The sequence below is a fragment of the Bradysia coprophila genome (assembly GCF_014529535.1).
Source record: "Bradysia coprophila strain Holo2 chromosome X unlocalized genomic scaffold, BU_Bcop_v1 contig_20, whole genome shotgun sequence".
Lineage (NCBI taxonomy): Eukaryota > Metazoa > Arthropoda > Insecta > Diptera > Sciaridae > Bradysia > Bradysia coprophila.
Window position 1 is genome coordinate 488,703 of NW_023503307.1, and position 26,711 is coordinate 515,413.

The following is a 26,711-nucleotide window of genomic DNA, read 5'->3' on the forward strand; positions in this document are numbered from 1 at the left end:
GTACTAAGTTTTACTCGTAAAAGTTCAACGAATCGAATGCGCTATAAGTCAATAATATCTGTGACACACTGTCCCAAAGTTGTTCGCAGATTTCGCGATATCACTCTTAAAGTCAAGGCAAAAATGTGCACACGTTTGAAACAGCTGATTTTGTAATTTGATTTGTATTGGTAAAACAGCTGTTTCAAACGTATGCACATTTTTGAATTGACGTTTACTGTATGTTGACTGTTTGGATTGCATTGATAACATTAAATAGTCTCTACCTGGGTGGTTTAAATTAAACTACTAAAAAATATTTGCCAATAAAATTCTTAATTTGTAAATTTTGTCCTTCATCTAAACTCAGTGAGTAGATGGTGGTTATTATCTTTATTGTTGATAATAAAAACTGTTTCTTAGGTAGGAATTTCTCAATTTATCGGTGGATCTATAAACTGAGCACTTCCCAACTTTTGATTGTCTTCAATAACTAAACTTTGCGCTCAATAAAGTTTATCCAAATTCAACCACATTCCACCAACTGGAGCAAGAAAAGGTGATGATGGTTCGAATTTCATCGGTATTGGCGATTGGTTATTAATCGATATCTTGTAGTTCTCTATTAATTTTACGACTGCCACTTTCGCCTGCATTAATCCAAAACGCGATCCGATGCAATTTCTAGGACCTGAAAAACCGAATGGAAATACACGAATTGATATTTTTCGATAAGCATAAACTTCGATTATTCAGTTTAACATACTGATCATCCAACGCACTTCAAGCAAAAGTGCTATTAATGACTGCTGCCAAATAGAGTACTTTTCGTTTGAAATTTGATCCCCACTATTTTTACAGTGTAAAATTTTGTATGAAGCACTGTCAAGTTTCAGTACCCTATTTGGAATACCACTTTTGCTTGAAGTGCGTTGGATCATCACATAACATTACCTTCCCCAAACGGCATGAATGTAAAGGGATGACGCTGCTTACAATTTTCGGGCGTAAATCTTTCCGGATCGAACTTATCTGGATCTGGGTAATACTCAGGATCGCGATGAAAAGAGAAAATATTTAAGTTCACTAAGACTCCGTCCGGTATAACCAAATTTGTTTCCGGAATCGGAAAATCTTTATTGCATTTCCTGAACGTATTCGGAATAGGCGGATACTTGCGCATCACTTCATTAACAACCATGTCAAGGTATCTGAATCCGAACAACATTTCATATGTTAACTCGCCGTTATTATCATCAAGTCCTGATTTTATTTCGTAACGAAGTCTTTCCTGTACGTCAGTATTTAGTGCTAATTCGTACATTGTGAAACTGATCAACGTCGAACTCGTTTCGAAACCTCCAATGTAAACTATGAAACTTTCTGCCGCCAATTCATCCGTTGTAAACAAATCTTTTAGGCCCAACAGCATGGAGACGAAATCGTTTCTGTCGATATGATTAGCCGTGCGATATTTCATAGTGTCAATGAAGGCAGTGTGGAAAAAAGTGGCTATCTCTTTGGGGTTACTTCGGAAGTGTAATCTCCGGCATAAATCTGGGAAGCTTGACGATAGCAAAAATTTCAAAAGATCAAGTTCGGTTGGAGTGCTTAGTCGACGACTGTGTTTCAGAAATATGGAATCGGGATCATCCAGACCTATTGCAATAAAATTAAGAATTTATTAAATTATTATATTTAACATTGTTGGTTCAGCCTGATCTGGCTTCGTAACACCGGGAGTGTAGCTCATGTGCAAGGGTGTAAATTAGAAATGAAATGACTACAGTTCGAGGCTCAGGGGGCTCAGAGGTTCGGGGATCAGGATGGAAGGGGTCCACAAAAAATTCTTACCAACCCTAGATGTCAAAAAGTGATTTTAAAAATTTTTTAAAATTCATTAACAACTTGCGCAAATTCACTGAAGCTGAATTTGCGACTACTGGTAAAATCTCATATTTCGACCTCTACCAACAATATGCTGCGAGATATTTTTTGCCCTAATTAGTGTTTTTCTACTAATTAGAGTCCAATAAAACAGAAAATTTTTAATTTGGAAAAATTTGGCCGAAGCATTATGTTTGGTGTGTCGTCAAAGTTCGCCAACTATGAAAAATTGAGTAAATTTTAAACTTGAAAATTCTATAATCGACACAGAAAATTATTCGATTATTGCTCAAATGGGCTTAAATTTTTGGGAATGTTGCCGGCTATCCAAAAAAGAAGAGTTTTTGAAAATCGTCTGTGAATGTGTGTGGTGTGACTGTTTGTTTGGCCCCAAAATTGAGGCAAAATTCCTCAACGGAAAAAATCGATTTTTTTTGAAAACGTTTAAAAAATCACGGATTCTAATTTTTTCGACTCTAAAGTACCCACAAACTTTAAATTAAATTATTTAAGGCAAAAACAAAGCTTTTCGCACGTTCTCAAAAAAAATTGATTTTCTCCGTTGAGGATTTTTTCCTCAATTTTGGGCAAAACAAACAGTCACACCACACACATTCACAGACGATTTTCAAAAACTCTTCTTTTTTGGATAGCCGGCAACATTCCCAACAATTTAAGCCCATTTGAGCAATAATCGAATAATTTTCTATGTCAATTATAGAATTTTCAAGTTTAAAATTTACTCAATTTTTCATAGTTGGCGAACTTTGACGACACACCAAACATAATGCTTCGGCCAAATGTTTCCAATTTAAACATTTTCTGTTTTATTGGACTCTAATTAGTAGAAAAACACTAATTAGGGCAAAAAATATCTCGCAGCATATTGTTGTTAGAGGTCGAAATATGAGATTTTACCAGTAGCCGCAAATTCAGCTTCAGTGAATTTGCGCAAGTTGTTAATGAATTTAAAAAAAAATTTAAAATCACTTTTTGACATCTAGGGATGGTAAGAATTTTTTGTGGACCCCTTCCATCCTGATCCCCGAACCATCGCACAATCGCACACCCCTACTGTACAGGTGAGTCAGAGTTTAGTATTGTGACTGAGACGTAGAGCTTGCAGTTGAGCATTACACAAAGTATTAAATAAACTCACATTTACAATCCAATCCAAACGCAACATTGCCAATTACATCACCAGTGAACCGTTGAGCCCATGACCTCATCTCGAAATTATGATTTGAATTTAATTCATTGTCAATTATGTCAACCAGTTTATGAGACAGTGTGAGTATAATGTCGAACATCATCTTCATTTTACCAGACGTAAAGATCGGCGACAAACTTGTTCTTCGATCTCGCCAAACTTGTCCTTCGATAGACAACAAGCTAAATATATGTACATCCCAGTATAAACTCCAGCTACGAAAAAGTATGAAAACCTACTTAGCGGACAATGGATCGTCCTTAGCGTTATAATAAAATCCACGTTCATGAAATGAGGAAAAATCTCGAACGAAAATACTCTTGCATAGCTCTGGGTCAATGGGTAAGATTGTTGGTTTCAAGAAAAAGTAAACTCCGACCGCTGCAGCCTTTCCTTTGTATGTTTTGTAATAATTATCGAATGCCTCAGCGGAAGTTATTGTGGAACCAACACCTCCGAGCGAACCGAATGGAAAACTAGCTTTAGGTGAAACGAAACCACGATTATTCCAGAAATTATAACGTCGTTTCACCCAATAATAAGCAAGTAAAAATACTCCGATCACTCCATACAACAAATCCATTTTCAGAGAACGATTGCCGTCAACTAAATGACCGAAACAATTTAACTTGTAAAATTAAGTATACAGAGTTGTTTTTGTCTGCTGGTCGTTGTTCGCTTTAATTAAAGTAAAAACAAAAACAATTTGCGATAGCATGAATGTTGTACAAAGACAGAGACAAATGGTGTTGATGCCAGGTCGTAAATTTTTTATTCAATTCGATGATATCAGTAATCACATTAAGTTAACATATTAATCATCAAGGTTTAAGAGTGATCCACCTATACCTATAGTTCCATTGAAAGAAGGATTATTGAAACTGGACGAAATTGGATGAAGGAAATACTTTAAAGCGTGAAGTAAAGTAGAATCACCTTTGAGTCAATGATGATAAACAAATGAGATTAAAATTTTAAGTGAATCTGTGAATTCTTCAAACAATTTATATGAAGGTGAAATACAACGGTTCTCGGATATTCAAATGGTTGGTCGGTACCATCCGATAGCTAGAGCCATTTTGAGAAAATCATGGACCAACTTTTGCTAATAGGTTTACTCATTTTGGTTCGAGAAGTTGAGAGATTACATATGTCTCAATATAGATAATATAGCAAAATCCACCCTGTTAAAGCAAAGGTAAATCACATAATCACAAAAAGAATCGAACTTTATTGATGTTTTGCGGTATGATGGGATTCAGGGTGTGCCACAAGAGAAAAATGTAAGGCCGCAGAGGACTACTTCCAGGTAGTAATTTTTAGGAATTATATTTTCAAATCCAGCTAGTAATTGAAGAAATATAATTCCTTCGGGGATTAACATTGTGAATTGTGACTAAACAATCATATTAACGTTACTGGTCGGTCAGCTACATTATCCATATTGCTATAGGAAAACATATAGTTTTGATACTAAATGGATAAAACACTCATTTCACTGTACTGCAAGAAAAGCAAATAAAAATGGATTTTTTTAAGATTTTAGGGTCACCCTGTTAAGATTTTAGAAAGTTTTTGAATAAAGTGAGATCTTTATAGTCACTTCCTCATTCACAATAACCCACAAAGTGACATTTTCCTTATACAAAATGTGTCATTTTGTCAATTATTGTGAATGACGTGGCGCGACGAAATCCCTTGGAAGCATAAATCATTTTAAGGATTTTATGTTTTGTTTATTTACAAGTTTGCATATTTATTTGAATTGGAAATTTAGAGCCTCGGCAATTCTCCGCTATCAAAATTTTTTCTCCGCCAATAACGGATTTGTTCCACAGTTTTTCCGTCTCTTTCCATCGCCGAATGTTTTGGATGTCCTCCCACATAACTCAGCGGTTTCGCTGATGGTAAATTTTCAAAATCTGTAAAATCGTCCACCTGGCCAAAAAATGAAGATTCTGTCCACTAAAATTCCAGAGCACAGAGTGTTCACATTCTGTTTATAAAACAAATTCCGGTGTACAGAGTGTTCACATTCTGTACACGGAAAAAGTCAGGCGTACAGAGTCTCTTTCCATCGCCGAATGTTTTGGATGTCCTCCCACATAACTCAGCGGTTTCGCTGATGGTAAATTTTCAAAATCTGTAAAATCGTCCACCTGGCCAAAAAATGAAGATTCTGTCCACTAAAATTCCAGAGCACAGAGTGTTCACATTCTGTTTATAAAACAAATTCCGGTGTACAGAGTGTTCACATTCTGTACACGGAAAAAGTCAGGCGTACAGAGTGTTCACATTATGTGTACACAACTCAAAATGTGCACAGAAACCAAGAACATGTGAACAAATGATACACAGTTTGAGTACGGTTGTGAACTATTTTGAGCACGAACTGTGAATTTTTCACAGTTTGTTAATATTTTGTGAACAGAAGTCGATTCTAATTTATCGTTTTACCGACGCGCGTCTATCAGCGGACGCCTGAGTTTCTATGGTGAACGAATAAAACTTGCTGGAGATGATAGAGCGTGAAAAACTATGGAACAAAGCCGTTATTGGCGAAGAAAAAAATTTTGATAGCGGAGATCGCCGTAGAATATGGGTTTGAAAATGCAGACCTCCGCCAATTACAATAGTTTTGTATGACCAGTTACCTCAGATCAAATTTTTAACACTTTGAGGCAATAGAGAAAGGACCAGTCTAATGCCTGAAACTACGATTTTTTCTTGAAACTAGAGTTTTCAGTCTTTAAATGTAACGCAACAGAACGTTATTGGCGAAATCTGCCCTTTTAAGTGAATCATCATCCATTCTCCGGATTCTGCGGTTTAAGTCCAATATGAGGTTGGTAGCCCAAATTTGGGGAGATATGTCTATAAAAGTGCTATTTCTCGGTAGTCATTAAATGGTTATAAAACTTTTCGAAATAACATCGACGAGTCAAAATCTACTTCACTCACCAACTAACCTGATTGCTTTCGAATGACACCGACCTTCAGTTTTTATATAAAAAAATGTAATTTTGGCAACGTCTGGGTCGAGATGATTTTACCTTACTTCGAAGCAGAATGAACCAAAAATCTTCTAAAATTTAATTTCGGGTCATTTGGTGCAATTGTGGAATTATAGCGTTCGTTTCTACAGGGAAACAAGTTTGCAGAAATCATTTGAGATTTATATGAAATAAACTAGAATTTTCAAAAATTTGCTAAAAACAAGTATTAATTTTTATGGTGGTACCCCGAGATTTTCGGCCACCGGTATAATATGCGTCTGGTCAACAGCTTTCAAGGAAACATGTCATGAAATTCTTAGGATATGAGAAATGTGCTAAGCAGGACTTGATTTTTTCTTTTGATTCTTGTAATTACAATCAGAGGCTACTAGGTAAGAAAAATCTACATTCTACACTAGTTTAACAAAAGATACGACCCTAGAAAAACTGTTGGACATTTAAAGTATTAGGAACGTTGTAGTGGCTGCACTTTTTATTACCAAACAAACACACAAACAATCTTTATTGTTTTGAACAATTTTTGTTTAGAGTCTGACTTTGCTCATCGGTAGTCCTTTCACGCCCAATCCAGTAACTTTGAATAGTGAGCCAGCTGGTGGTGGTTGAGGTCCAGAACGTTCGGTTGCCGCTGACGTAACATAAAGAATGTCCAAATTGGGTCCACCAAACGCTGCCGACGTAATTTGTTCGGATGGAAATTTGATTTCAAGGACAATTTTTCCGCTACTGAAATGGGCGACAATGAAAAATTAATTCGTTTTCGTCAAACGTTTGACGCAAGCGCTTATCTCCATACAACGATCAAAAATCTGTTAATTCTGTTTATCGCACCGTCTAGTATTAGCTGTCAAATCTTTCACTTCTTCATTTTTACTACATGTTTTACTAGGCTGAGCTTATAGATTATTTTTGTTGTTGTTGTCGATAACACATTACTGACCGTTTCTGAAGAGTTTACGATTAGACACTTACTTTGGATCAATTTTTAATATTCTCGATCCACCCCACGTACAAACATATAGATTGCCCTCAGCATCGATAGTCATACCATCGGGTCCGAAAGATGGTCTTTCGCCATTATCTCTGAAGTCAATCAAGACTTTTTCGTTTGCTGGAAGCCACAATTATTAGTTCTCTTAGTCTAGACATCGATGCCGAGTTTACTTACAAATATTGCCAGTCTTGGAATCATAATCGAATTCCTTGACATCCGATGTGCACGTGTCAATGTAATAGAATTTCCCCTTTGCAGCATTCCATGCCAATCCGTTTGAAACGCCAATGTTGGTTCGGAGAACACTCAACTCTTCATCCTTTGCGTATTTATAGAAACTTCCCTCAGCAGCGTCGAAAATATCGCCGCATTCCTCCAAACGCATGGTACCGCCGTAAAATCGACCGGTTGGATCAGCCTTTGCATCATTGAAACGATTGGTTTTATACCGTTCGCCCTTTTCCACTTCCAAAGCGATACGAAGTAGTTTCGCTTTCGGTGATTTTCCATCCCAGCTAATAATGCCAACACGACGACCAATGCCGATGGCAAATTCGTTTTTGCTTCCCTCAACTGGTATGATGAAACCGATGACTGGTTCGCCATCTATTATTTAGAAATAGAAATTCGATGTTAGTATATTCTTGGGTAAAGGCACCAGTGCCTGGGTCATTTATAATTTCATTGGACAGTAGCAATGAAATGATATTTTCAGAAATTTGTTGCACTCAGAAATAAACAAACATTTTGGTGGTCATTCATCCAAGACAAACTCAAGAAATTTAATAGAATGACGGCCGAAATTGCTGTATTTAAATCAAAGTACAACGAAGGAGCGCCACATTTGCATATTTTTTCAAGTTGTTTAAAATTCAAAATGCTTTACCTACGGTCGCTCCATAAGTCTTGTTTTCCGCGTAATCATATCGATTGATTGAAGCCTTGTTGCCGTAAATGTCGATATAGTACAAACTTTGGGTCTCAATATCCCAGTGTGGCCCTTCACCGAGTACTGACAGGGGCGATGGTACTACTTCCACTTGGTATGAAGCCATCTTTCAATCAAAGACAAAATTAAATTATTTTTTATTTGTTTATATTGACGGAGCGATTTTCATTGATTGCTGCCCGAACAGCCGGAGAGCGAAATATTCATTCGATACTGAAGAAGAATACATATAAATGCTATGGTTATTACCGCAGTTAAGATAAGGTAATAACATGATGGGATTGTCTTGTTTGTAAACAATAAAGTGCAAAAATAAATAAAAGATTAGCGTGTGTGCAGTTACTTTTTGTCTAATTGCGATTGTGCGCTGTAATCTGCTTTTTTCGATAATAAAATCAAATTGCAGGGGCTTCTCGATAAAAAAATTCAGTTGATAAGGTATCATTAAAATAAGTCAGCCGCGGAATTGCGATTTAGATTTATCAGGAACTGTCATGAACATAGGGCAAAATGTACTGAATTGTAATACGTCGGTAATTGTAAAGTGGAGTCTACTATTTAGTTAGATAATGACCTAACTATCTTCAAGAGGAGATGCAGTTTTTAGTGAGCAGTAACTTTTCGGAAATTACACGTAAAAGGTTTAACATTGGTAATTCGAGTGGAATGAGTAAAGATAATTGCAATTGTAATAGATTGAGACTTTTCCTATAGTAAATGACGCATTGTACAAACAATCATTTCACAGACACACCAAGTATATCAAGTATATTGGATCTATTACTTCATTCGATCTAAGTTAATATGTTTACTTTACTAGTGAGGTAATGTGGCCTTTCCCTCACTAGTGAAGACCCTTTCCCTCGCTCGTAAAGTAAAACGCCATACTTTACACGTGAAATAATTTGATATCTCGTATCCAGATGAGTACTTTTACTCATCGTGACTGGTATAGTCTTCACTGGTATAGTAATGTACTATTATCTAATATTTTAATTTCAAATCTTTTACTTCGTTTTTTAGACATGGTTTTTGTTTTATAAGAGCATGTCGTTTAATACTGCATTAGTTATTGCTAACAGATGATGACAAGCTAACAAGCATGAAAATGGAAATTCTTTGCCTTAGGGGGTCTGGCGAAGTATGACCCGCCATGTTAAAGGTATAGGAAAATGGAGACGATTTCCAAAAAAAAACTTGGAAAACAATGATATAGTTCTTTGTGCCTCCGAGAATTGATATACGACTCTTTTCAGCACTCATTTCAGTGTTGTAAAGTGACTTATTTCAGCACCCGTTTGATGTGATATTACAACACTCAAAGCAGTGTTAATATGGAATTTGTATGAGTTGTTATAGCATTCGTTTGAGAAAATGCAAAGCAATGTGATCGATCAAATTTGAAGAGTGATTGTTTACAATGAGAATTATGATTTTTTGTGCTCTTGTCTATTTCAATTCTCGGTTGGCACAAAGCATGATGTGTTACAAGTATTGTAATGTTGATTTTTTCAGCACTAGACCCAAGTTTTCCTTACGAGCGGAGCAATACTTGTAACACAACATACTATTACAACACTTCATTCTCCTATTTCAACCTTCAGTCAACCAACAATTTAAAATAACTTAAACCTCCATAAAAGCCAAACGTATGGCGGTGTCAATTACATCTGTTAAGCAATATAATTTACATAATTAAACTTCTTCAGAAAACGTTTCGCCTCTTAAATAGTCTCCGTGTGTTTTGTACAAAATCTATCACTTCAATATTCTCCATACATATACAAGAGAACAGTAAACAGAGCTCATTGCAAAGTCGTCATTGTCGATAGATAGCAGATGACTAACAGGTTCTATAAGGTTCTATAAACATGAACTTGACAACATATATACACAGGAGGTTTAGATATATAGGCGACAGTCTTCAATTTTTCCGTTTTTTTTTCTTCTTCCAATATTTTTATAATGTTGTCCAACTTTTGTAATTGTTGTTGCAAAACTGCGTTTTAAATAGATCTAATTTATCGCTTGTGACGGTCATACTAATTGATCCATTGACATTGACATAGCACAAACACAAATAATTATCAGAGCAGAGAATAAACAGAGGCTATACACTAAACCACAATAGTAATAGTAAATGGAAATTTTCTATTCGTTCATCTTAACTATACAAAGAATAGTGTGCAGTTAGTATACTCACAACTTCCATTACAATAGTACACGACAATAACACAAATAGTTTAATCATTTCGATTATTTTACGATTAGCACAAATAATTTATAATCCACGGATAACTACTCAACGCAAAGATTAAAACTGAATTTAGTTATATATTGTACAGGAGCCACCCAACAAAAGCTAATGTCCATCCAACTGATTTAGCTCTCAGCTGTATCTTGACCATCAAATCAAATATGAATCGATCTTTATAAGCGGCTCGATTTTATGTAAAAAAATATTTAATTAACACACCAAGAAACCATCACTTTAAAATATTAATCAAATGAAAATATTTTTACTTTTACTTTTTATATTTCGTCGCATAATTTTTCAAGACAAACCATTTACCATAATTCCAATAATGGAATCAAATGAAATAAAAGTCAAACATTTATTTATGCACAAAAACACCTACTATACGTTTATACGCTAAATCGAAACGAGTTTAATGCTTACATTTGATTGATATTTTTTTACTCTCCTTCAACATTTACATAATTCACCTTTTCTCAGCTATAGCACTTTTAGCATAAATGCTAAATTGAAACCGTTCACTCAAATGGTTTCAATTTTTTTATAATTATTTGGAAAGAACAGTGTATAGTCGATTTAGCCGGTAAGACGACGATGTGTATAATACACAAAGTCAATACTGGCAGTGTAGAAATCGTCTCACTTATACACACATTGAGAAAAAGTCAAGTGATCTGCAAGTGGACTCATACAATGAAATTGGCTACTGGAATATAAATACTATCCATGCAGTGCAGAATAATACAATCAACAATATATGTCTTTTGTACTGGTAGAAGTAGAGCTGCTACTCATCGTTCACTTTTCATAATATTTTTGCGGCCTGATGTGTCTGGATTAGCAAGTGTTAATCTTTGTTCGATTGAGTATCATATAATCGTAGAATATTGAATGTATCTCTCGACCAATTTGAAAATGATCTTCATTAACAAAACTTGATTGAAATTCTTCGTTACATTTACTTATACTCATTAATCGAATCTTACAGAGGATTTTCGTCAAGTTTTTCTGTCGTCAATAAAGATCATTTTAAAATCAAGTGCGTTGAACTTTGAATGTTCAAGTCAAGAAGAGAAGAGGATTAAGAATAAATTATGAGTGACATAGGGATCTAGATCTAGTTATACTTAGTGAAAGGTTATGTGTGTTATCATCGAAACGAAATTATATTCAAAATTTTGCTGATAAATATTTATGTTGATTAACCTTTCACAGACGGCATGCCGGCAAGCACACATCAAAAATATAGAGTTATCGAATCAATAATTACTTCATTCGATGCAAGCATTTTCTACATATTGAATTCGGATCTATTACTTCATTTATTTCAACACGTATTTTGCTATATAAGACGACCTCAGCTGGAGCTCATTGATTTTTTTGTCGTCCGACATCGTTGTCGGCAACAAATGATACTCAGCAAGCTTTTTACGAGAACTACGTTCATGACCAGTAAGTAAGTAAAGTTTTCCCGGGAGTAGCGAGAATTTTATGATTGATTCAAATTTCGAAAGTGCATACAGTGTTAACGGCAAGAGTGATTGAGGTTCGATGTCAACTCCAAACATTGAACAAAAGAAAATTCGCTCATTTTGACATTGCCCTCAAACCACGGCCTCAAACCCGATCAAAATAAACATTTTCCAAAATTCTTCCCGTTAACACTGTATACGTTCCTTCCAGTCACTATTTATTGTATTCTCAAATTAGTTCTCACAAAAGTTTAATTTCACCAAATCAACGGTTTTATTACAATATTTGAATGGAGTAGCTGTGATTTTTTAGTGATCACGTGTAACACAATCGTGTTGCGTGTAAAAATACTGATTTCATGACCTTATTCAATGTCAAGCTCAACACTATCTTACTAGAGAAAGATACGAAGAAAACTTTGCTTGCGTTAGTAAATGGAAAAGAACCTCGATTCAGAGAGAGAAAATAACTGAAAAAGATTCTTGACCTTTGTTTCGCACAAAAATCGTAAATTTAAATTAAAAAAATGAGAGTAAGTGATAGGAAGTATCTCCTAGATACATAGTCAATTTGAAATAAATGGCCTATAATTGCCAGCTTACTATTCTGAGCGAAGCTTCAAACAAACTAGCCACCATCCAACATTACTGAAAGTTAGTCCTTCAGAAACCTCTAGTGTGTATCACAACAAAATCATCGAATCTTGAACTTCATTTGCGTTAGGGTATCACTAGCCGATATAAGAGAACACTAGTCAGAGCTCATCGTTTATAAGAACCGTCGTCATCGGTAGCAAGATGACTAGCCGTCTCTATTAAGTTAACACAAAATTTTAAATTTCCTTCTTAACCAAAATTTCTCAAAACCACAGTCAAGACCTGGCAAAGTGCCGGTCGATTTTTGATAAATACTTAATTAACCAGAAAACTGAAACTACACGTTACCTCTTTTCGTTTAGAACTGAAATCCAAAAGTGGAAACAACAAATATTTAACTAAAGAAGCCGAAACAGAATTTTTCGTTGAATTTATATAATTTCATGTTTGATCTTCGGTGACCTTTTCATAAATACACCAGCTCTTGTCTTACACCATGTTATCAGTTTTCAAAAAAAATGTCGGAGCAATGGGGATTTGTTGCTTATCGTACGAACGGAGAAAATTTAAACAAAAAAGTTTGGTTTCTTGAGACAAGAGACGATTATTTTTTATCTACAGTTTTATGACCAATGAACAAAGTCTCGTTTTGTTGGAATTTTTTTACATCCAGAGGTAATTAGCTAAAGCGAGAGTAAACTTCCGGCCAAAGCACCTAGCAGGGTAATAGAGGTTTTTACACGTCAAATAGAGTAGTATTTTGATACCAATAATACCATTAGCAGCCTTAATGGTAATTTTGCAATGACATTAAGAGAAAAAAAGGTATGGAAATATTCGCATACTTCGATTAACGTACTACTCTATTTTTTTCTATTACCCTGCTAGGTGCTTTGTTCTGGCCTAAAATAACCTAATTTGTCACATCTAAACGTAAAACGTCATTAAGGTAGGTCGTTCTAATTTAGGCTGTATACTTTGGGGAGGTCACGCAGATGCAGATACGCGGGTTACACACCATGTTTCATACAAAAAATTCACAACGGCATACAAATTCAATTTTGGTGAATTGGTTTGTATGGAAAAGGTGTGTTTCTGCGTGACCTCCCCAAAGTATACAGCCTTGGTTCTAATGTCTTAAAATAGTACATTACTATACCAGTGAATTTGATATCTCGTATCCATATGAGTAAAGGAATCCGAGGGCTACAGCCCGTTGATCGTGTAGTTATAAAATTATTTTGCGAGTATAGTACGGTGTTTTACTTTATGAGCGGGAAAAGACTTTTCCGTAATGAGGGAAAAGGAATACACCCTCACTAGTAAAGTAAAAATTTGTATTGCACCCAATATAAACGAGACTACTGTGATATTTGTTTCTATATCATGCTTCATTTGCGGGAACAACAAAGATTAAATTTATGTCGAGTCCGAGTAAATTTCTTAAATTACTTACTCCAACGCACTTCAAGCAAAAGTGGTACTCTAAATAGGGTACTGAAACTTGACAGTGCTCAATACAAAATTTTATTGTAAAAAGAGTGGTGATAAAATTTCATACAAAAAGTACTCCATTTGGCAGCTGTTATCATACAAAAAGTACTCTATTTGACAGCTGTCATTAATAGCACCTTTGCTTGAAGTGCGTTGCTTACTTAGCGCCTTTGTCAACCCAAGCAGGTTTTGGCTGACTATACTAACTTCCTCCATACAATAGGCATTTTTACAGTTCATACGGAACTTTTTTCTCAAAATTACGTTTGAGCACTTTTGTGGTATGAGTATGAAAGGTTCTGAAAGAACGTTCTTTCAGAACCTTGTGAGTATGAGCATAGCACTGTCAGTGCGTTTGTATGAGTTTTTTTACAGAGAAAGAAAAATTATAATTGGTTCCATTAAAAAACTAAACAAAGTCTCATCGTAACGTAGTTTTATTAGAATTTAGCAAGCTTCAGGTACAGAAACGAAGGAGTGTTGAAATACGCCAGAACGCGTATTGGGACAAAAAAGAAAAAAATCATCGCATCGGGAATGGTAAATAACTAATTTTTTGTTCGAACATTCGATGTTGATTTGACGATCCAATGTTATCGTCAAAGCGATCGGCAACCGGCCTAAAAAGTTTCAGGTATTGCGTACCCTTGTAGAAATTTACTCTTGGTAATAAATTTATCGGATCTTCTGGCAATGGAGATTTTTTCGATTTTAGTAACTAGCGATTGTGGTCCACGGGACACTCTATGAATAGCAGCATTTAAAAAATGAAGAATAGCGTGAATAGTGTCATGCCCGTGGTGTGGTCCCTTCATAGTAAACCCACAACAGCGAGTTCTTATACCTTTAAGCTTAGGCGGTAGTGGTCGCAGAAGTATTTTTCTTTAATCAGCCACTAGTGATGATACAACCAGGTTGGATCTATTTGTTGTCTTGTGTGTCTGGCCTAGTACTAAAGTCACCTAATATTTGAAAGAAATTTATCGCTTATCGCAGAAGATATTCGATAAAAAGTTGTTCAGCCAGTGCTACATTTTCAAACAGATCTCTATCGCTAACACGACACTTCAAAGGTCGAGCTCGTAATGAAACAAAAATTCATTGAAATAAATTCGCTAATTCAGCCTTAAGAGTGATATCGCCAAAACTTGAACCAATTTTGGTGAAAATGAATACCATGGTTCGGCGATCCGGGCAAGCTATAGCTCGTTTGAATCGTCTTTCAATTCTGAGAAATAGGGATCTTTTACTTTTTCTGTTAGTTTCCCATTTTCGGAGTGAACACGTGAAAGTAATAGCATGTCAATGGGTCGTGAAAACAGTTTTTCGGTGATAGCTCGAGATAGAAATCTTTCTAAAATGTGAAATGTTGTAGGAATATAGGCCTCTAGCAGACCTTCAAAACGAGTATAATCATCGGTAAGGACAGCCACCCGTTCTGGACTTATGACCCAAAATATGGTGAATGTTTGGACAGTGCTGCTGGCTTGCAACAGAACTTTTCCGCGGAACTGACTATAGGGTGTTGCAGCTGGACTTACCCTCTTTCGTTCCACGTATAATACACCCCAGAAAAATTGTGTTGCAAGCCACAAAGTTAGTCGAAGTAAAATGTCGCTCCAATAGACCCATATTTTTCAGTGTTTTCAACTTGTTTTTGGTGTTCAAACAGGCTGGAGCGATAGGAATGAAATAAACTAAATCAAAATTACATGTTCAGCTCGAAATTGTGCTGAACCGTGCGATCATTGTCCTTGAAAATGTTGCTTTCCTCCTACTTCGTAGTAGGTGGAAAACATCATTTATTTGACTTCATAAAAATATCAGGAACTCAATTGCTTTCACCGAATATGGGCTTATTGTAAAGCAGAGATGCGCATCGTTCATTTGCAGTCAATAAATGGTCACCCAAGATGTAATTTGTACTTCACAAGAGGTCACGACCGTTCCCAGCTATGGAAAATGTATGAAAAATCGAGTTTTTTTACAAAAATATTTTTTCTGTGGAGATTTTAACTGCTTTTAGTTAAGGTCTTAAGCTATGTATTCTTAAAACAATTGTTTTTGTGAAAAAAACTGGATTTTTGACACATTTTCTATAGCTGGGAACGGTCGTGACCTCTTGTGAAGTACAAATTAAATCTTGGGTGACCATTTATTGACTGTAAATGAACGATGCGCATCTCTGCTTTACAAAAAGCCCATATTCGGTGAAAGCAATTGAGTTCCTGATATTTTTATGAAGTCAAATAAATGATGTTTTCCACCTACTACGAAGTAGGAGGAAAGCAACATTTTCAAGGACAATGATCGCACGGTTCAGCACAATTTCGAGCTGAACATGTAATTTTGATTTAGTTTATTTCATTCCTATCGCTCCAGCCTGTTTGAACACCAAAAACAAGTTGAAAACACTGAAAAATATGGGTCTATTGGAGCGACATTTTACTTCGACTAACTTTGTGGCTTGCAACACAATTTTTCTGGGGTGTATTATACGAGGAACGAAAGAGGGTAAGTCCAGCTACAACACCCTATAGTCAGTTCCGCGGAAAAGTTTTGTTGCAAGCCAGCAGCACTGTCCAAACATTCACCATATTTTGAGTCATAAGTCCAGAACGGGTAGCTGTCCTTACCGATGATTATACTCGTTTTGAAGGTCTGCTAGAGGCCTATATTCCTACAACATTTCACATTTTAGAAAGATTTCTATCTCGAGCTATCACCGAAAAACTGTTTTCACGACCCATTGACATGCTATTACTTTCACGTGTTCACTCCGAAAATGGGAAACTAACAGAAAAAGTAAAAGATCCCTATTTCTCAGAATTGAATGACGATTCAAACGAGCTATAGCTTGCCCGAATCGCTGAGCCGTTGTTTTGAAATTGGTTCAAGTTTTGGCGATATCACTCTTAAGGCCAGGTTAAGGCGTTTACTATTGCAAAATGTTCACATTGCGATATAAAGTGCCTTAACCTGGTTTTAAGTCAATTAATAAGGTCACACATCACACTGGAGTGAGAAAATCAGGTAGGTGGAAATAAAACGCAAACATTTAACGAACTTCAATAAATCTAGCGACCAGCTAGTCTCTTTTTTAATTTGTAATAATAAATGTGAAAAAAAAAACAACTTAACCTAAAATTCTGATTCAGCTAAATTGATTTTTTAAGAGAAATAAAAAAAACATTAAATTTGACCGTAATAAGTAGATAAGGGTAGTGAACCGGATAATAATTAATCAAAGAAAAATTAGAGGAAGGAAAATTAAGCTTCAACAAAGAAAATACTCTTTCCAAAAATGAAAGATTGCAGAAATTGTTAACAGACTGCGCAGAGATAACAAACTTCACGCGACATTCTCGGCACATTTTGTCATTTTGAAGAATTTCAATATTTTTGTTTGTTTCTTCCCAATAAGTAAAAGTAACTCGAACGATAAGTTAAATTATGAATTTCATAGCAAGCGCCATACAATGTCGCTGCATTATTTTATATGTTAGTCTAAGTATTGGAATTATTGCGTATATTGGTCATCCATTTTTGATTGCTACTTTTGAAACAGAAACCAATCCCAACGACATTCGGACAAGCTTCAGTTACTGTTCGTTCGGTGTGTATGGTGTTGACGGCAGTTCTGGTTCGGATACAATGTAATTCCCATATGTTGGCGTCGATGGCATTGGTGCAGCCGACACTGTCGATCCGGACGCCTGAATAGGCATCGGCATGGTTGAATGAATCGGTACGATTGAAGGTGGATACCAAGAACCCTGCGGAAAAAACATATCCACCATAGTTAACCACACACAATGTTACCAGTTAGCCGTTTGACATTATATCCCAATTATGATACCCAAGCTTTAAATGAAATCAGGGAACTACCGACCGATAGAAATACTATTGGTAGTGTCCAGTGTAACACACCAATTTCCATATATGGCGACGTCACAATACAAAGATCGGTTAAAATAATTTTTTTTGTTTGTTTACCTGATGTTGTCCGATTTGTAACGGCGGCATTTGACTTTGGTAATAGAAGCCACCATGTGGATTATAGTATGGATACGTTTGTGTCAGATCGCTATCGACATTCAACGGTTCAGCGTACATCATTCCGCCTGGTACTGGAACCGGATACGAAGCAAAATCTGCGAACATTTAATTTCGTGAAATTGTTTCAACTGAACACAATGCAGTTCGTGTTTCGTACTGTCATTAACTTGCGGATACATTCCGTACACGAGTGGTACACCGTACATTCCAGGATCACCACCATCCGTATAAATGGGCTGCGGTGCCGGCATCATCGTCGGTAATGATGGATCGTATTCGGATGTTCTGACATTCGGGTCAGCAGTAGGTACTGCATCCGGGTAATCTGTTGTTGCTTGGTTGTAGTTGTCCGGTGCCTTCTGTTGATTAGTTTTTGATGCATCTGAATCGCCAAATTGACGTTTGCCTTTATTAAAGTCTGTGCGATAGTTCCGGTTGTTCGTCTTTTTGTGTGCATTCACCGCGTTGGGATTGAACATTCGACGGTATTGATTCTGGCCTTCATTCGGCTTATTCTACAGATAAGGTTTTATATGACAAAACGATAAGACAAAACGCAAATACACGTACGGTATGTTGCTGCTGTTGTTGATCTCTTCCTGCGAATGAAATAGATCTACTAAAGTCATTCGCCAGTTCGCCCATGTCTTGGAAGTTATCGTAATAGCCTCCAGAGTATCGATTTTGGCGTGCCGGAAATGCGTCATTTATTATCCCCTGAAACATTGCGGAAACGGCTTTGCGAGGAAAGCGGTAGTGCATGTAACGCATGTATTCATGACCCAAATTATAAAAGAATCGAAGCGTCCCATAATCCACTCCTTTAAAACGGGGAAACAAATTCGTGAGCTTGATTTTGGATTCTATGGACAAAACTTACCTCTTAGATCGCTACCATCTGGAAACACGCTTGGCTGAGCATTCAAATTTGGTGGATACACTGACCGTAGTAATTCCTTATTTTTGATCATTGACTGCAAAGGGACGAAGTGGCCGTGGCCGCCTAAAACGCAAATGTTCATTAAACCAGCCAATTGAGAACGTTAGCTCAAACACTCACCATAGCCTTGAGCCATAGATCCAACGTCCATCTCTACATTGTCCATATGTGAAAAGACAACCGCCGCATTCGATCTTTCCACGTAAGGCATATTGGTCGGATTTCCATAATGTACGCGCGGCTCAAATTCAACATTCGCCAATTCGGCTCCGGTTTTACCTGTGGTCTTAGGATCAGCGGTCGGATTGGGACGTTTAGCTGTGGAAGTCTTATTATTATCCGGTTTCATCGACTTTTCCCCGCCACCAGGATTTTGATTCGACTTTTTCGCCGGAGCATTTTTATTCGGCTGATTATTTCCTCCGGCATTTTCGTCATTCTTCGACCAACGGTTCGATGCATACTGTGGTTGCGTAATGTACTCATGATACTGATCCGGAATGTGCATTGGTTTGGTGAAATAACGAATGTCCAGATAGGCTTCGTCGTCCTCAATTTTCGAGCATTTGTAGCTGAGCTTACAGAGTTCATTCGAACGTCCGTTGTTGCTGTTTCGCTTTCTCTTCTTATCGGTGCGATAGCGATGCTGAGGATTCGTCGGTACCATCCACGTAACAGATGGAATGGTTTGGATTGCTGATATCGGAACTAGCCGATAATCTCCCAATGTTTCAACGTACACAACACATGAATTCTTTTGCGGACGCATCTCTTGGATGTGACAATAAGACGATTTATGATTTGGATCGATGTTGTCGATAATACATTTGACGCCGACCTAGAAAGTTTTAGCATAAGATCGCTGTTATGAAACGGAAAATGCTTGAGATTCGATAAAATTTCTTGAAAAATTGGGATCTTCAAGAATTTGTATCGTAGGAAAGCAGTGCAGAGGAAAACAACCATTCTTCAATTCATGTGATTTACCAGCAATGGACGGCGAAAAAAAACCTTAAAAAGCATTTTACCTGCAACGAATCGCCCTGCGACCATTGTTTAAAACGTGCACTCCTACGTGCATCTCCCCAGACGTCAAATTCAATGTTCCGATAGATGTGAGTGTCCAACGCTTTAGCAACCTTATATGAAAAAGGTTTTATGTCTGAAAGAAGATAATTTTTATGTTTAACAATGTGAGAAATCACTTTTTCCATCCGATCATTTTAAGGACTTATAGCTGCTCAAAGGAGGTAAAATTTCCACTTTTCAGATTATCACAACCAGAAATTGACCAATTTCCCGTCTACCAAAGTTTTCAAATAAGGGAAACCAGCACGGTACTCACTTTCGTCGAGCAACTGACGCACACAAGAGACATTTCTGCGCGGTAACGATGAAGCATAAATGTGATCCGAAAAGGTCCACGAATCCCCGGCTGGCTGTGGAAGCAAGAATTCCTCCAACTCAACCATTTTCTCGAATCGTTTGTTGTGGAAGTGGCAGAACAAATAGTTCTTCAAAATGCATTCCGTTTCGTCTGGAAAACAAAGGTTCCAATTCAAAAATAATTTCCAAGTGAAGAAGTTGGCACCGCTGCAACCATCGATTTACCTGCATGATCCAATATAAAATGTCTTCCATCTGATAGCGTCAAACTCTCCTGCGACTCATCGAACGGCGACACTTCAATCTGGCTGATGTGAGTACCTTCAGGTGGATCATGGAGCATTCGCTCAACGGCATACACAACATCGGGCAATTTGAACACGTGACTATACAGAATCTCATACGTAAGAGCTGGAAAAATGAGAATAAAAGGATACATTAGGCAACGTCGTGTCAAGTGTGCTCACTTACAAAATATGAACTTACACTGACTAAATGCAACGGATTCGATGTACGATTTCTGAAAAACTGTGTCAAAGTGTTTGGGAGGGGCATAAAACACTAGAAACGTATCTTCGAATTCCTTTTCGTAAACGAACCAATCGCCCATAGTGCCACCTTCCAACAGGAACACATTTCTTTTGAAACGGTACGCCAACGCCGTAAGTTCCGTAAGTGTGCCGAAAGTCCTAGGTTTCGCCAATTTCGCCAAATACTCTTCGAAGGTTAAAGTGGTACCGACTACCTGTAATGTCCGATTGAGCATATCAAAATCAACGACACAGACAACGTAAAATGTTGTGACCTTACCACCTTTTCGTAGATACTTGGATACATGGCCATGTATCGAACACAAAAATCTCTGATGTCCAGATGATGGATTTGAGCGCCATACATTTGTTCAGAAATGACGCGAAACAGAGAAGTTGCATCCCGAGCGGTATGCTTTCGATAGAAACCGATTTGGTCCAAATGCTTGTCAAATGGATCTGGCGCCTCTATACTGCCCGTTGTGAAATACCGGTCTTTCATGATGAATTGAAACCAAATTCGCTCACGTTGATGTGTTACGCAATATGCTAAGCTACAGTTCAATGGCAATATTTTGATGTCTTCCGGATGTAGCAGTTGGAAAAACAAAGGAAATCAAAGATCAGTCACCGAATTTCGTAGAGCGAAAAAAACTTTTGTTTTGTTAGGTTATGAAGCACGAATTAGCTGCACGGACGAAGATTCGAAAAACGGGGGAACAAAATACAAAATAAATTCGGTAGACACTAGTTCTCACATCGAAAATTCGCAAACAAGTATAAATGCCTCACATCACATCCCAGCAATTTGTAGATTTATACTTTGTCGTAATTTAATTGATCGTTCCGCCATTGTAAATAGCACGTGTCTTTTCTCACCTGATTTTATTATTTCTCGTATTACGTTCGACGGTAAAGCGCAATTGCTCTGATTTAGATTTTCAGCCGAAAATTTTTCGAAACAACATTTAACGTTTAATTAAATTGAACACACAACTGACAAATTCAAATGTTGAACTGAGACATTTCTTGCATTTATGAAAGAACCTGCAACGGAGTAGTTGATCTAATTCCTGTTGTTGTAATGAGTGTCAGAGTAATTCAAGTGAATTCGTTTTTCCGTTTGGAACAATATTATTTAGACTGAAATAGAAAATGGAGTAAAGTTGTTGGTGCCGCTTTGTCTTAATGACAATTGAATGTTTTCTTGTTCTACTGTCTAGAACTTCATTGGTGGATGATTTTATTTGAAAAACAGTTTCAAAACGTTGAAAACGCAGTCGATTGAATGTTAAGTTACATTCACACGATCTACACCACAACGCAGTTAGTGCACGTTATTTAAGAGAAAGCTTTTTTTGGATAGTCGCGAGAGTACAAGTGTTGACTTCTAATCGATTTTTGATTTTAGTGGCCAGTCGGGATACTGGTTTTATTTCGATTTTCTCATCCTTTCGTTACAGAAAATGAAACATCAACTCATACTCTTTACGTGCCTAAAATGACTTTACGGCCACGGTGCGGTTGAATGAATTTTAACTGATTATTTCGATGCACTTTTGATATTTTTGGATATTATTAGTCAGCTCGGAGCCCTGAACAAGGTTCCACAAAAATTTTTCATTTTCATCCGTACCGTCGGTGACAGTGGTGCATAGCCTATCCTGTCGACAGAGAGAGTGGTACAAAACTGGTTATGGTTGCAATCGGTCGTGCCTGAAATTCTAATAAAAATTGTATAAAAATTGTTCACCATTAGTGCAAGGGAAGCCGGCAGAGACACGCTAAAGTTTAAAAAACGTGATTTTCAAACAGTCATACAGGCGTGGATACTTGAGGGATGAAGCTAATAGATAGTTATTGCAGTAGAGCAACATCTTTTTTACCAATTACAAAAAAAAAGATTTTTGGGGACAGTCTACGTAGAGGCCGACAGTAGCTCAAAGTTTTCCCCTCATATTTGGTAAAATTTGCGAGTTTCAGAGGCACCTGAAACCCACTCTTTCAAATTTTTTGTTATTAAAATGGGTAATTCTGAAATGCTGGAAGTCTCAGCTGTCCATTGACACCACACTTGCAATGACTCATGTCAACAGTGCCGACATGTTGCGTGACTAAGTGAAATGTGTCCTTCTACGACCAAAAAATTTGAAAGAGCGGGTTTCAGGTGCCTCTGAAACTCGCAAATTTTACCAAATATGAGGGAAAACTTTGAGCTACTGTCGGCCTCTGCGTAGACTGTCTCCAAAAATAATTTTTTGGTCATTGGTAGAGGAGATGTTGCTTTACTGAGAGAACTATTTATTAGCTTCATGCCTCAAGTATCCACGCCTGTATGACTGTTTGAAAATCACGTTTTTTTAAATTTAGCGTGTCTCTCCTGGCTTCCCTTGCACTAACGGTAAATTTTTTTTGTACGATTGTTATTAGAATTTCAGGCACTACCGATTGCAACCATAACCAGTTTTCCACCACTCCCTCTGTAGACAGGATGGGCTATGCACCACTGTCACCGACGGTACGGATGAAAATCTAAAATTTTTGTGGAACCTTGTTCAGGGCTCCGAGCTGACTAATAATATCCAAGCAAGCTCTTTCCAAGGTAGAAAATTGTGTCAATGTCAATGTCATAACCGAATCAGATGTGCGGTAACACGAAAGTTTGTTACAAACGCCATTTGCTCCCGTTGACACCAGTCACCAGCTAAAACCAATGTAGATGTAGTGTGAATGTGAAAGACCCTTTTAAAGAACTAACGTGTCCGTGATGTTTTATTCCATTCTAACATTGTAAAATTCACTTTTCCATCAACGAACAGGATTGCGTAGGTGTCCCGTTGGTTGTATCATTAGGAAAAATAAAAAACGAATTGAATTTGGTAAACGAAACAAATTTATTTTGATTTTTAATTTTGCCTAGTAAAATTCTCCCATTACTGTTATTCGGCTCAAGTAGGGCTGAGCTTTACACGTTAACAAATTCCAATTTTGAGTCACATTTTCAAACGATCCTTTTTCGCGAACTTTTTCCAACAAATTTTGCGGATTGAACTTCGGTTTCATTGGCAACGTGGACTTCAGTACGGACTGGACGAATTCACTCAGCACGGAATTGTTTGTTACCTGATCGTCGGTTACCTTGTCCTGATTGAAGAAGGACTTTAGTTGAGTAGAATTGAAATTTTTCATGTCCTCGATGTTTTTCCCACTGTCTTCGCCATACGTTAGAAAATCGGTACGTTCGGAAGATTCAGCCGCGGATGTATTCACTACTTGACTGTCGTTGCTGGTTTTCGTGTCATCTTCATGATTTTCTGCACTTTTTGCTTCATCATCCACTTGCCGATTAATGGGAAGAATAATACTGTCGTCCAAATTGGATGATGTGGTCAGTTCGGTGATGTCGTTCTTCAGACCGTGATCTCGATTATACTTATTGTCCTTCATCACTTTCATTATTTCGGCGACAATATTTTTTCTCGTTTGTTCCGGATCGATATGCGTATGGATGTTTACGGTAATGTTCTCGATTTCCGATCTTGCTTTTTCTCGCTTATCTTCGTCAAAGTTAACGATCTCAAAAATATCGCCCAGATACTTTGCCGGATCATAATCGGCAAGAATATCTTGCCGTGGCATATCGTAGCAGCAACGTAAAGCCGCCGGATCGATCGGATGAGCTTCGGTGTTAAAAATGAAACCACCGGCATCAATGATACATTCACCATTCGGCGTTTCGATTATAGTTCCAGTTTGACCGTCGTTGTTCAGGAAATTATCGGGGTCGAACAACAGATACAAATACTTAGTGGTCTCTGCCAAAAAGAACGATTCCATCCGATCTTCTTTGCGGTGGTCTCGAACGTTTTTGATCTACAATTTGAATAGAGAAATGAGGCTGTAGCATTCACAATGAGAAACAATGAACATAATCAATTACCGTAGCGTATCCACATGGAGTCTTTGCGCTATGTTGAATGCTACGTAGGATATCTTCACCGACCTCCAACAAATACGGATCTTTTGTCGCTCGGTACAAATACATCACAGATTCGATCAATTCAGGTCGCAGCGGATAATTTTCTCGATTTGCACCAGCCTCAGCATTCGGAATGTTATAGAATTCGGGTAGAAAACCGTATTGCTTCCAAACGGTATGGTAGTTGTGTAACGTTTTCATTGCCGAAGCTATATCGCCGGTCATACTTAATAAGCCCGGCCAGTACGCTTCCAATGACTGGAATACTGGCAACGTTACTTGCCCTTTGTTCATTCCCACCCAAACATGCCAGTCATCTCGTTTCAGGTACTTGTCGATTGCAATCTTTCCTTCATTGAAAATTTCCATCAATTCAGGACGATTCAGCATTAATGCCCCCTTCACCAAGTACTCATAGTATGAGTCAACTCCTGCTCCGATTCCGGCATCTTGAGCCGTCCATCTGCCGGTCTGTACGTCGATATGATTTCCATAGAGTCCGATGGGCGATTTATGGTGGTACAGTGTGTGCAGTGCGTTTAAGGCAATTTCTTCATAAATTGGATCACCGGTCAATCGACTCAATGCACCAAATTCCACAATAAACGTTCCAACACCGGCCGTACAAGTTACACTAAAAATGAGCAAAAGAATTGTTGAGACGATGAAACGTTGGAGGCTCAACTGCAAAATGTAAATTACCTCGTCTCGCCGGGTGGTACACCCGATTTTAGGTTTACCGTTCCGTAAGGCATTCCTGTTTTTGAATCGAATGCTGGTAGTAACCGTTTTGCTACATCCTCTGCCATTCGTAACAGCGGCCCATTACACGGCCATCCAGGTTCCAGGTCCGCGCCAGCTCTAAACGTTACGGAAATGTAATAAAAACAGTCGACCGGTTTTTCGCTTGTGATTGTACTACCTATGCGACATCAAATGAGCTGATAACAGTCCACCAACAATGCGAATATTTGTTTCAAATACCGAAACGTTGATGTCCGAGTCAAAGTTGATCTTCTCCGTTAGCAGCTTTGTAACTCTCACAAATTCCGTATTATTTCCCATTACTGCTAACGTATCTAACGCGTCGATTAGTGTCAACGAATAGCTGCAACGACAATGTGTTTCATTTTCTTGGATCTCTCGTGGGATCTGGCCGGACTTTTGTTTCTTTCTTATTGAATCGACACTCACCTTCCCCATGTATCGACGCCATCACACGACAGCGGTCTAAGTTCATCGAATTTAATTGCATATTTTAGATATCCATCATAAGCATGGGAAAACATTTCTCTCACTTCCTCCCTGTGAAGTAAACAAAAAAAGAGAATTCGTTGGCTTAATTCAATTACGGTTCTGTATCGGATTAACGGAAAGTTCATAAAGACCTTAACAGTAGCACATCTTGTTTCGAATATTCGCGAATACCGTTCACTGCATGGATGCAAACCAACAGGACAACGTACAGGATACATTTAAAAAATGTCAGTAGATTGCTGTCCCGCAATGTTTTTGTTGTTGACATATTTTCTATTTTGATTTGCGGTGCTTCATCCGCTTCTGACGTGTGCTGTCATTCCAATGATGATGTGTGAGTGACTTTGTGTTTGTGGTGCATGAGTGTGGTGTGGTCTAACATACCATTAGCTTCAGTATGTTTTTACACTTTGGTAACCTGTGCGTTAGAAGTGCTGCCTCTTCACTTAAAGCGGCAAAATTTCGAATTAAATTTGATATTTGTTGATCAATCCAAAGTTCTGAAAGAACAGGTTAAGACAACCACGAAGGCGGGTGACACCAAATTTTGTAAACAAACAGTGTGAGAAATCAACTTGAAGAAAATAGTTTTCTCGAAAATTCAGAATTTTGTTTTTGTTAAGTTCCACTTTACATACAAACTTCGCAGCCGTTGACGCAATTGTGTGTCACCGCCTTCGTAATCAACTCTGAGTTGTCTTAAC

At 37.5% G+C, this 26,711-nt stretch overlaps 4 protein-coding genes and 1 long non-coding RNA gene across 10 annotated transcripts; 1 reads left to right on the plus strand and 4 right to left on the minus strand.

Annotated features, from left to right (window-relative positions):
* Nucleotides 1-313: 313 nt before the first annotated feature.
* On the minus strand, nucleotides 314-3,703 carry LOC119068720 (probable cytochrome P450 6a13). Its single transcript, XM_037172412.1, has 4 exons — nucleotides 3,316-3,703; nucleotides 3,026-3,258; nucleotides 934-1,638; nucleotides 314-670 (listed from the first exon to the last, which is right to left on the minus strand). The coding sequence occupies exons 1-4, from the start codon at nucleotides 3,657-3,659 to the stop codon at nucleotides 486-488; spliced, it is 1,467 nt and encodes a 488-aa protein (XP_037028307.1). The 5' UTR covers nucleotides 3,660-3,703; the 3' UTR covers nucleotides 314-485.
* Nucleotides 3,704-4,811: 1,108 nt separating this feature from the next.
* Nucleotides 4,812-23,144, plus strand: LOC119068725. Its single transcript, XR_005086213.1, has 4 exons — nucleotides 4,812-4,822; nucleotides 9,443-9,449; nucleotides 10,168-10,172; nucleotides 22,927-23,144. It is a non-coding gene; the product is annotated as an uncharacterized LOC119068725 (long non-coding RNA).
* On the minus strand, nucleotides 6,537-12,850 carry LOC119068724 (regucalcin). Of its 5 annotated transcripts, none has more exons than XM_037172417.1 (5): nucleotides 12,711-12,850; nucleotides 7,974-8,142; nucleotides 7,262-7,693; nucleotides 7,066-7,204; nucleotides 6,537-6,819 (listed from the first exon to the last, which is right to left on the minus strand). In XM_037172417.1, exons 2-5 carry the CDS (start codon nucleotides 8,140-8,142, stop codon nucleotides 6,618-6,620), a joined length of 942 nt encoding a protein of 313 aa, XP_037028312.1. In that variant the 5' UTR covers nucleotides 12,711-12,850; the 3' UTR covers nucleotides 6,537-6,617. The 5 variants fall into 5 exon arrangements, with proteins under 5 accessions (XP_037028312.1, XP_037028314.1, XP_037028313.1 ...); XM_037172419.1 differs by lacking the exon at nucleotides 12,711-12,850 and adding an exon at nucleotides 10,764-10,880; XM_037172418.1 differs by lacking the exon at nucleotides 12,711-12,850 and adding an exon at nucleotides 10,717-10,863.
* LOC119068721 (protein ovarian tumor locus-like) lies at nucleotides 16,914-21,907 on the minus strand. Of its 2 annotated transcripts, none has more exons than XM_037172413.1 (12): nucleotides 21,651-21,884; nucleotides 21,052-21,353; nucleotides 20,728-20,986; nucleotides 20,467-20,652; nucleotides 20,192-20,392; nucleotides 19,884-20,017; nucleotides 18,976-19,693; nucleotides 18,796-18,918; nucleotides 18,486-18,736; nucleotides 18,073-18,430; nucleotides 17,853-18,010; nucleotides 16,914-17,632 (listed from the first exon to the last, which is right to left on the minus strand). In XM_037172413.1, exons 2-12 carry the CDS (start codon nucleotides 21,271-21,273, stop codon nucleotides 17,459-17,461), a joined length of 2,784 nt encoding a protein of 927 aa, XP_037028308.1. In that variant the 5' UTR covers nucleotides 21,274-21,353; nucleotides 21,651-21,884; the 3' UTR covers nucleotides 16,914-17,458. The 2 variants fall into 2 exon arrangements, with proteins under 2 accessions (XP_037028308.1, XP_037028309.1); XM_037172414.1 differs by having other exon boundaries at nucleotides 17,281-17,632; nucleotides 20,201-20,392; nucleotides 21,651-21,907.
* Nucleotides 23,145-23,646: 502 nt separating the features above from the next.
* Nucleotides 23,647-26,344, minus strand: LOC119068726 (ER degradation-enhancing alpha-mannosidase-like protein 2). Its single transcript, XM_037172420.1, has 6 exons — nucleotides 26,139-26,344; nucleotides 25,945-26,055; nucleotides 25,673-25,858; nucleotides 25,453-25,611; nucleotides 24,712-25,384; nucleotides 23,647-24,644 (listed from the first exon to the last, which is right to left on the minus strand). The coding sequence occupies exons 1-6, from the start codon at nucleotides 26,273-26,275 to the stop codon at nucleotides 23,688-23,690; spliced, it is 2,223 nt and encodes a 740-aa protein (XP_037028315.1). The 5' UTR covers nucleotides 26,276-26,344; the 3' UTR covers nucleotides 23,647-23,687.
* Between the last annotated feature and the right edge of the window lie 367 nt (nucleotides 26,345-26,711).

What these genes read in the sequence shown, in the direction of transcription:
- LOC119068720 (XM_037172412.1), bottom strand. Translation starts at nt 3,659, where the DNA reads ATGGATTTGTTGTATGGAGTGATCGGAGTATTTTTACTTGCTTATTAT. An exon ending in GACGATCCATTGTCCGCTAA is followed by an intron (nt 3,259 to 3,315) that starts GTAGGTTTTCAT and finishes ACATATATTTAG; the next exon opens with CTTGTTGTCTATCGAAGGAC. An exon ending in ATTCATGCCGTTTGGGGAAG is followed by an intron (nt 671 to 933) that starts GTAATGTTATGT and finishes TCGGTTTTTCAG; the next exon opens with GTCCTAGAAATTGCATCGGA.
- LOC119068724 (XM_037172416.1), bottom strand. Translation starts at nt 10,287, where the DNA reads ATGATTAAACTATTTGTGTTATTGTCGTGTACTATTGTAATGGAAGTT. An exon ending in GTACTATTGTAATGGAAGTT is followed by an intron (nt 8,143 to 10,239) that starts GTGAGTATACTA and finishes TTTGATTGAAAG; the next exon opens with ATGGCTTCATACCAAGTGGA. An exon ending in ATATTAAAAATTGATCCAAA is followed by an intron (nt 6,820 to 7,065) that starts GTAAGTGTCTAA and finishes CGCCCATTTCAG; the next exon opens with TAGCGGAAAAATTGTCCTTG.
- LOC119068721 (XM_037172413.1), bottom strand. Translation starts at nt 21,273, where the DNA reads ATGAAAGACCGGTATTTCACAACGGGCAGTATAGAGGCGCCAGATCCA. An exon ending in AGATGGTAGCGATCTAAGAG is followed by an intron (nt 18,737 to 18,795) that starts GTAAGTTTTGTC and finishes CCCGTTTTAAAG; the next exon opens with GAGTGGATTATGGGACGCTT. An exon ending in TACAAATCGGACAACATCAG is followed by an intron (nt 17,633 to 17,852) that starts GTAAACAAACAA and finishes TTTTTTCCGCAG; the next exon opens with GGTTCTTGGTATCCACCTTC.
- LOC119068726 (XM_037172420.1), bottom strand. Translation starts at nt 26,275, where the DNA reads ATGTCAACAACAAAAACATTGCGGGACAGCAATCTACTGACATTTTTT. An exon ending in GGCGTCGATACATGGGGAAG is followed by an intron (nt 25,859 to 25,944) that starts GTGAGTGTCGAT and finishes TTGTCGTTGCAG; the next exon opens with CTATTCGTTGACACTAATCG. An exon ending in GTACCACCCGGCGAGACGAG is followed by an intron (nt 25,385 to 25,452) that starts GTAATTTACATT and finishes GCTCATTTTTAG; the next exon opens with TGTAACTTGTACGGCCGGTG.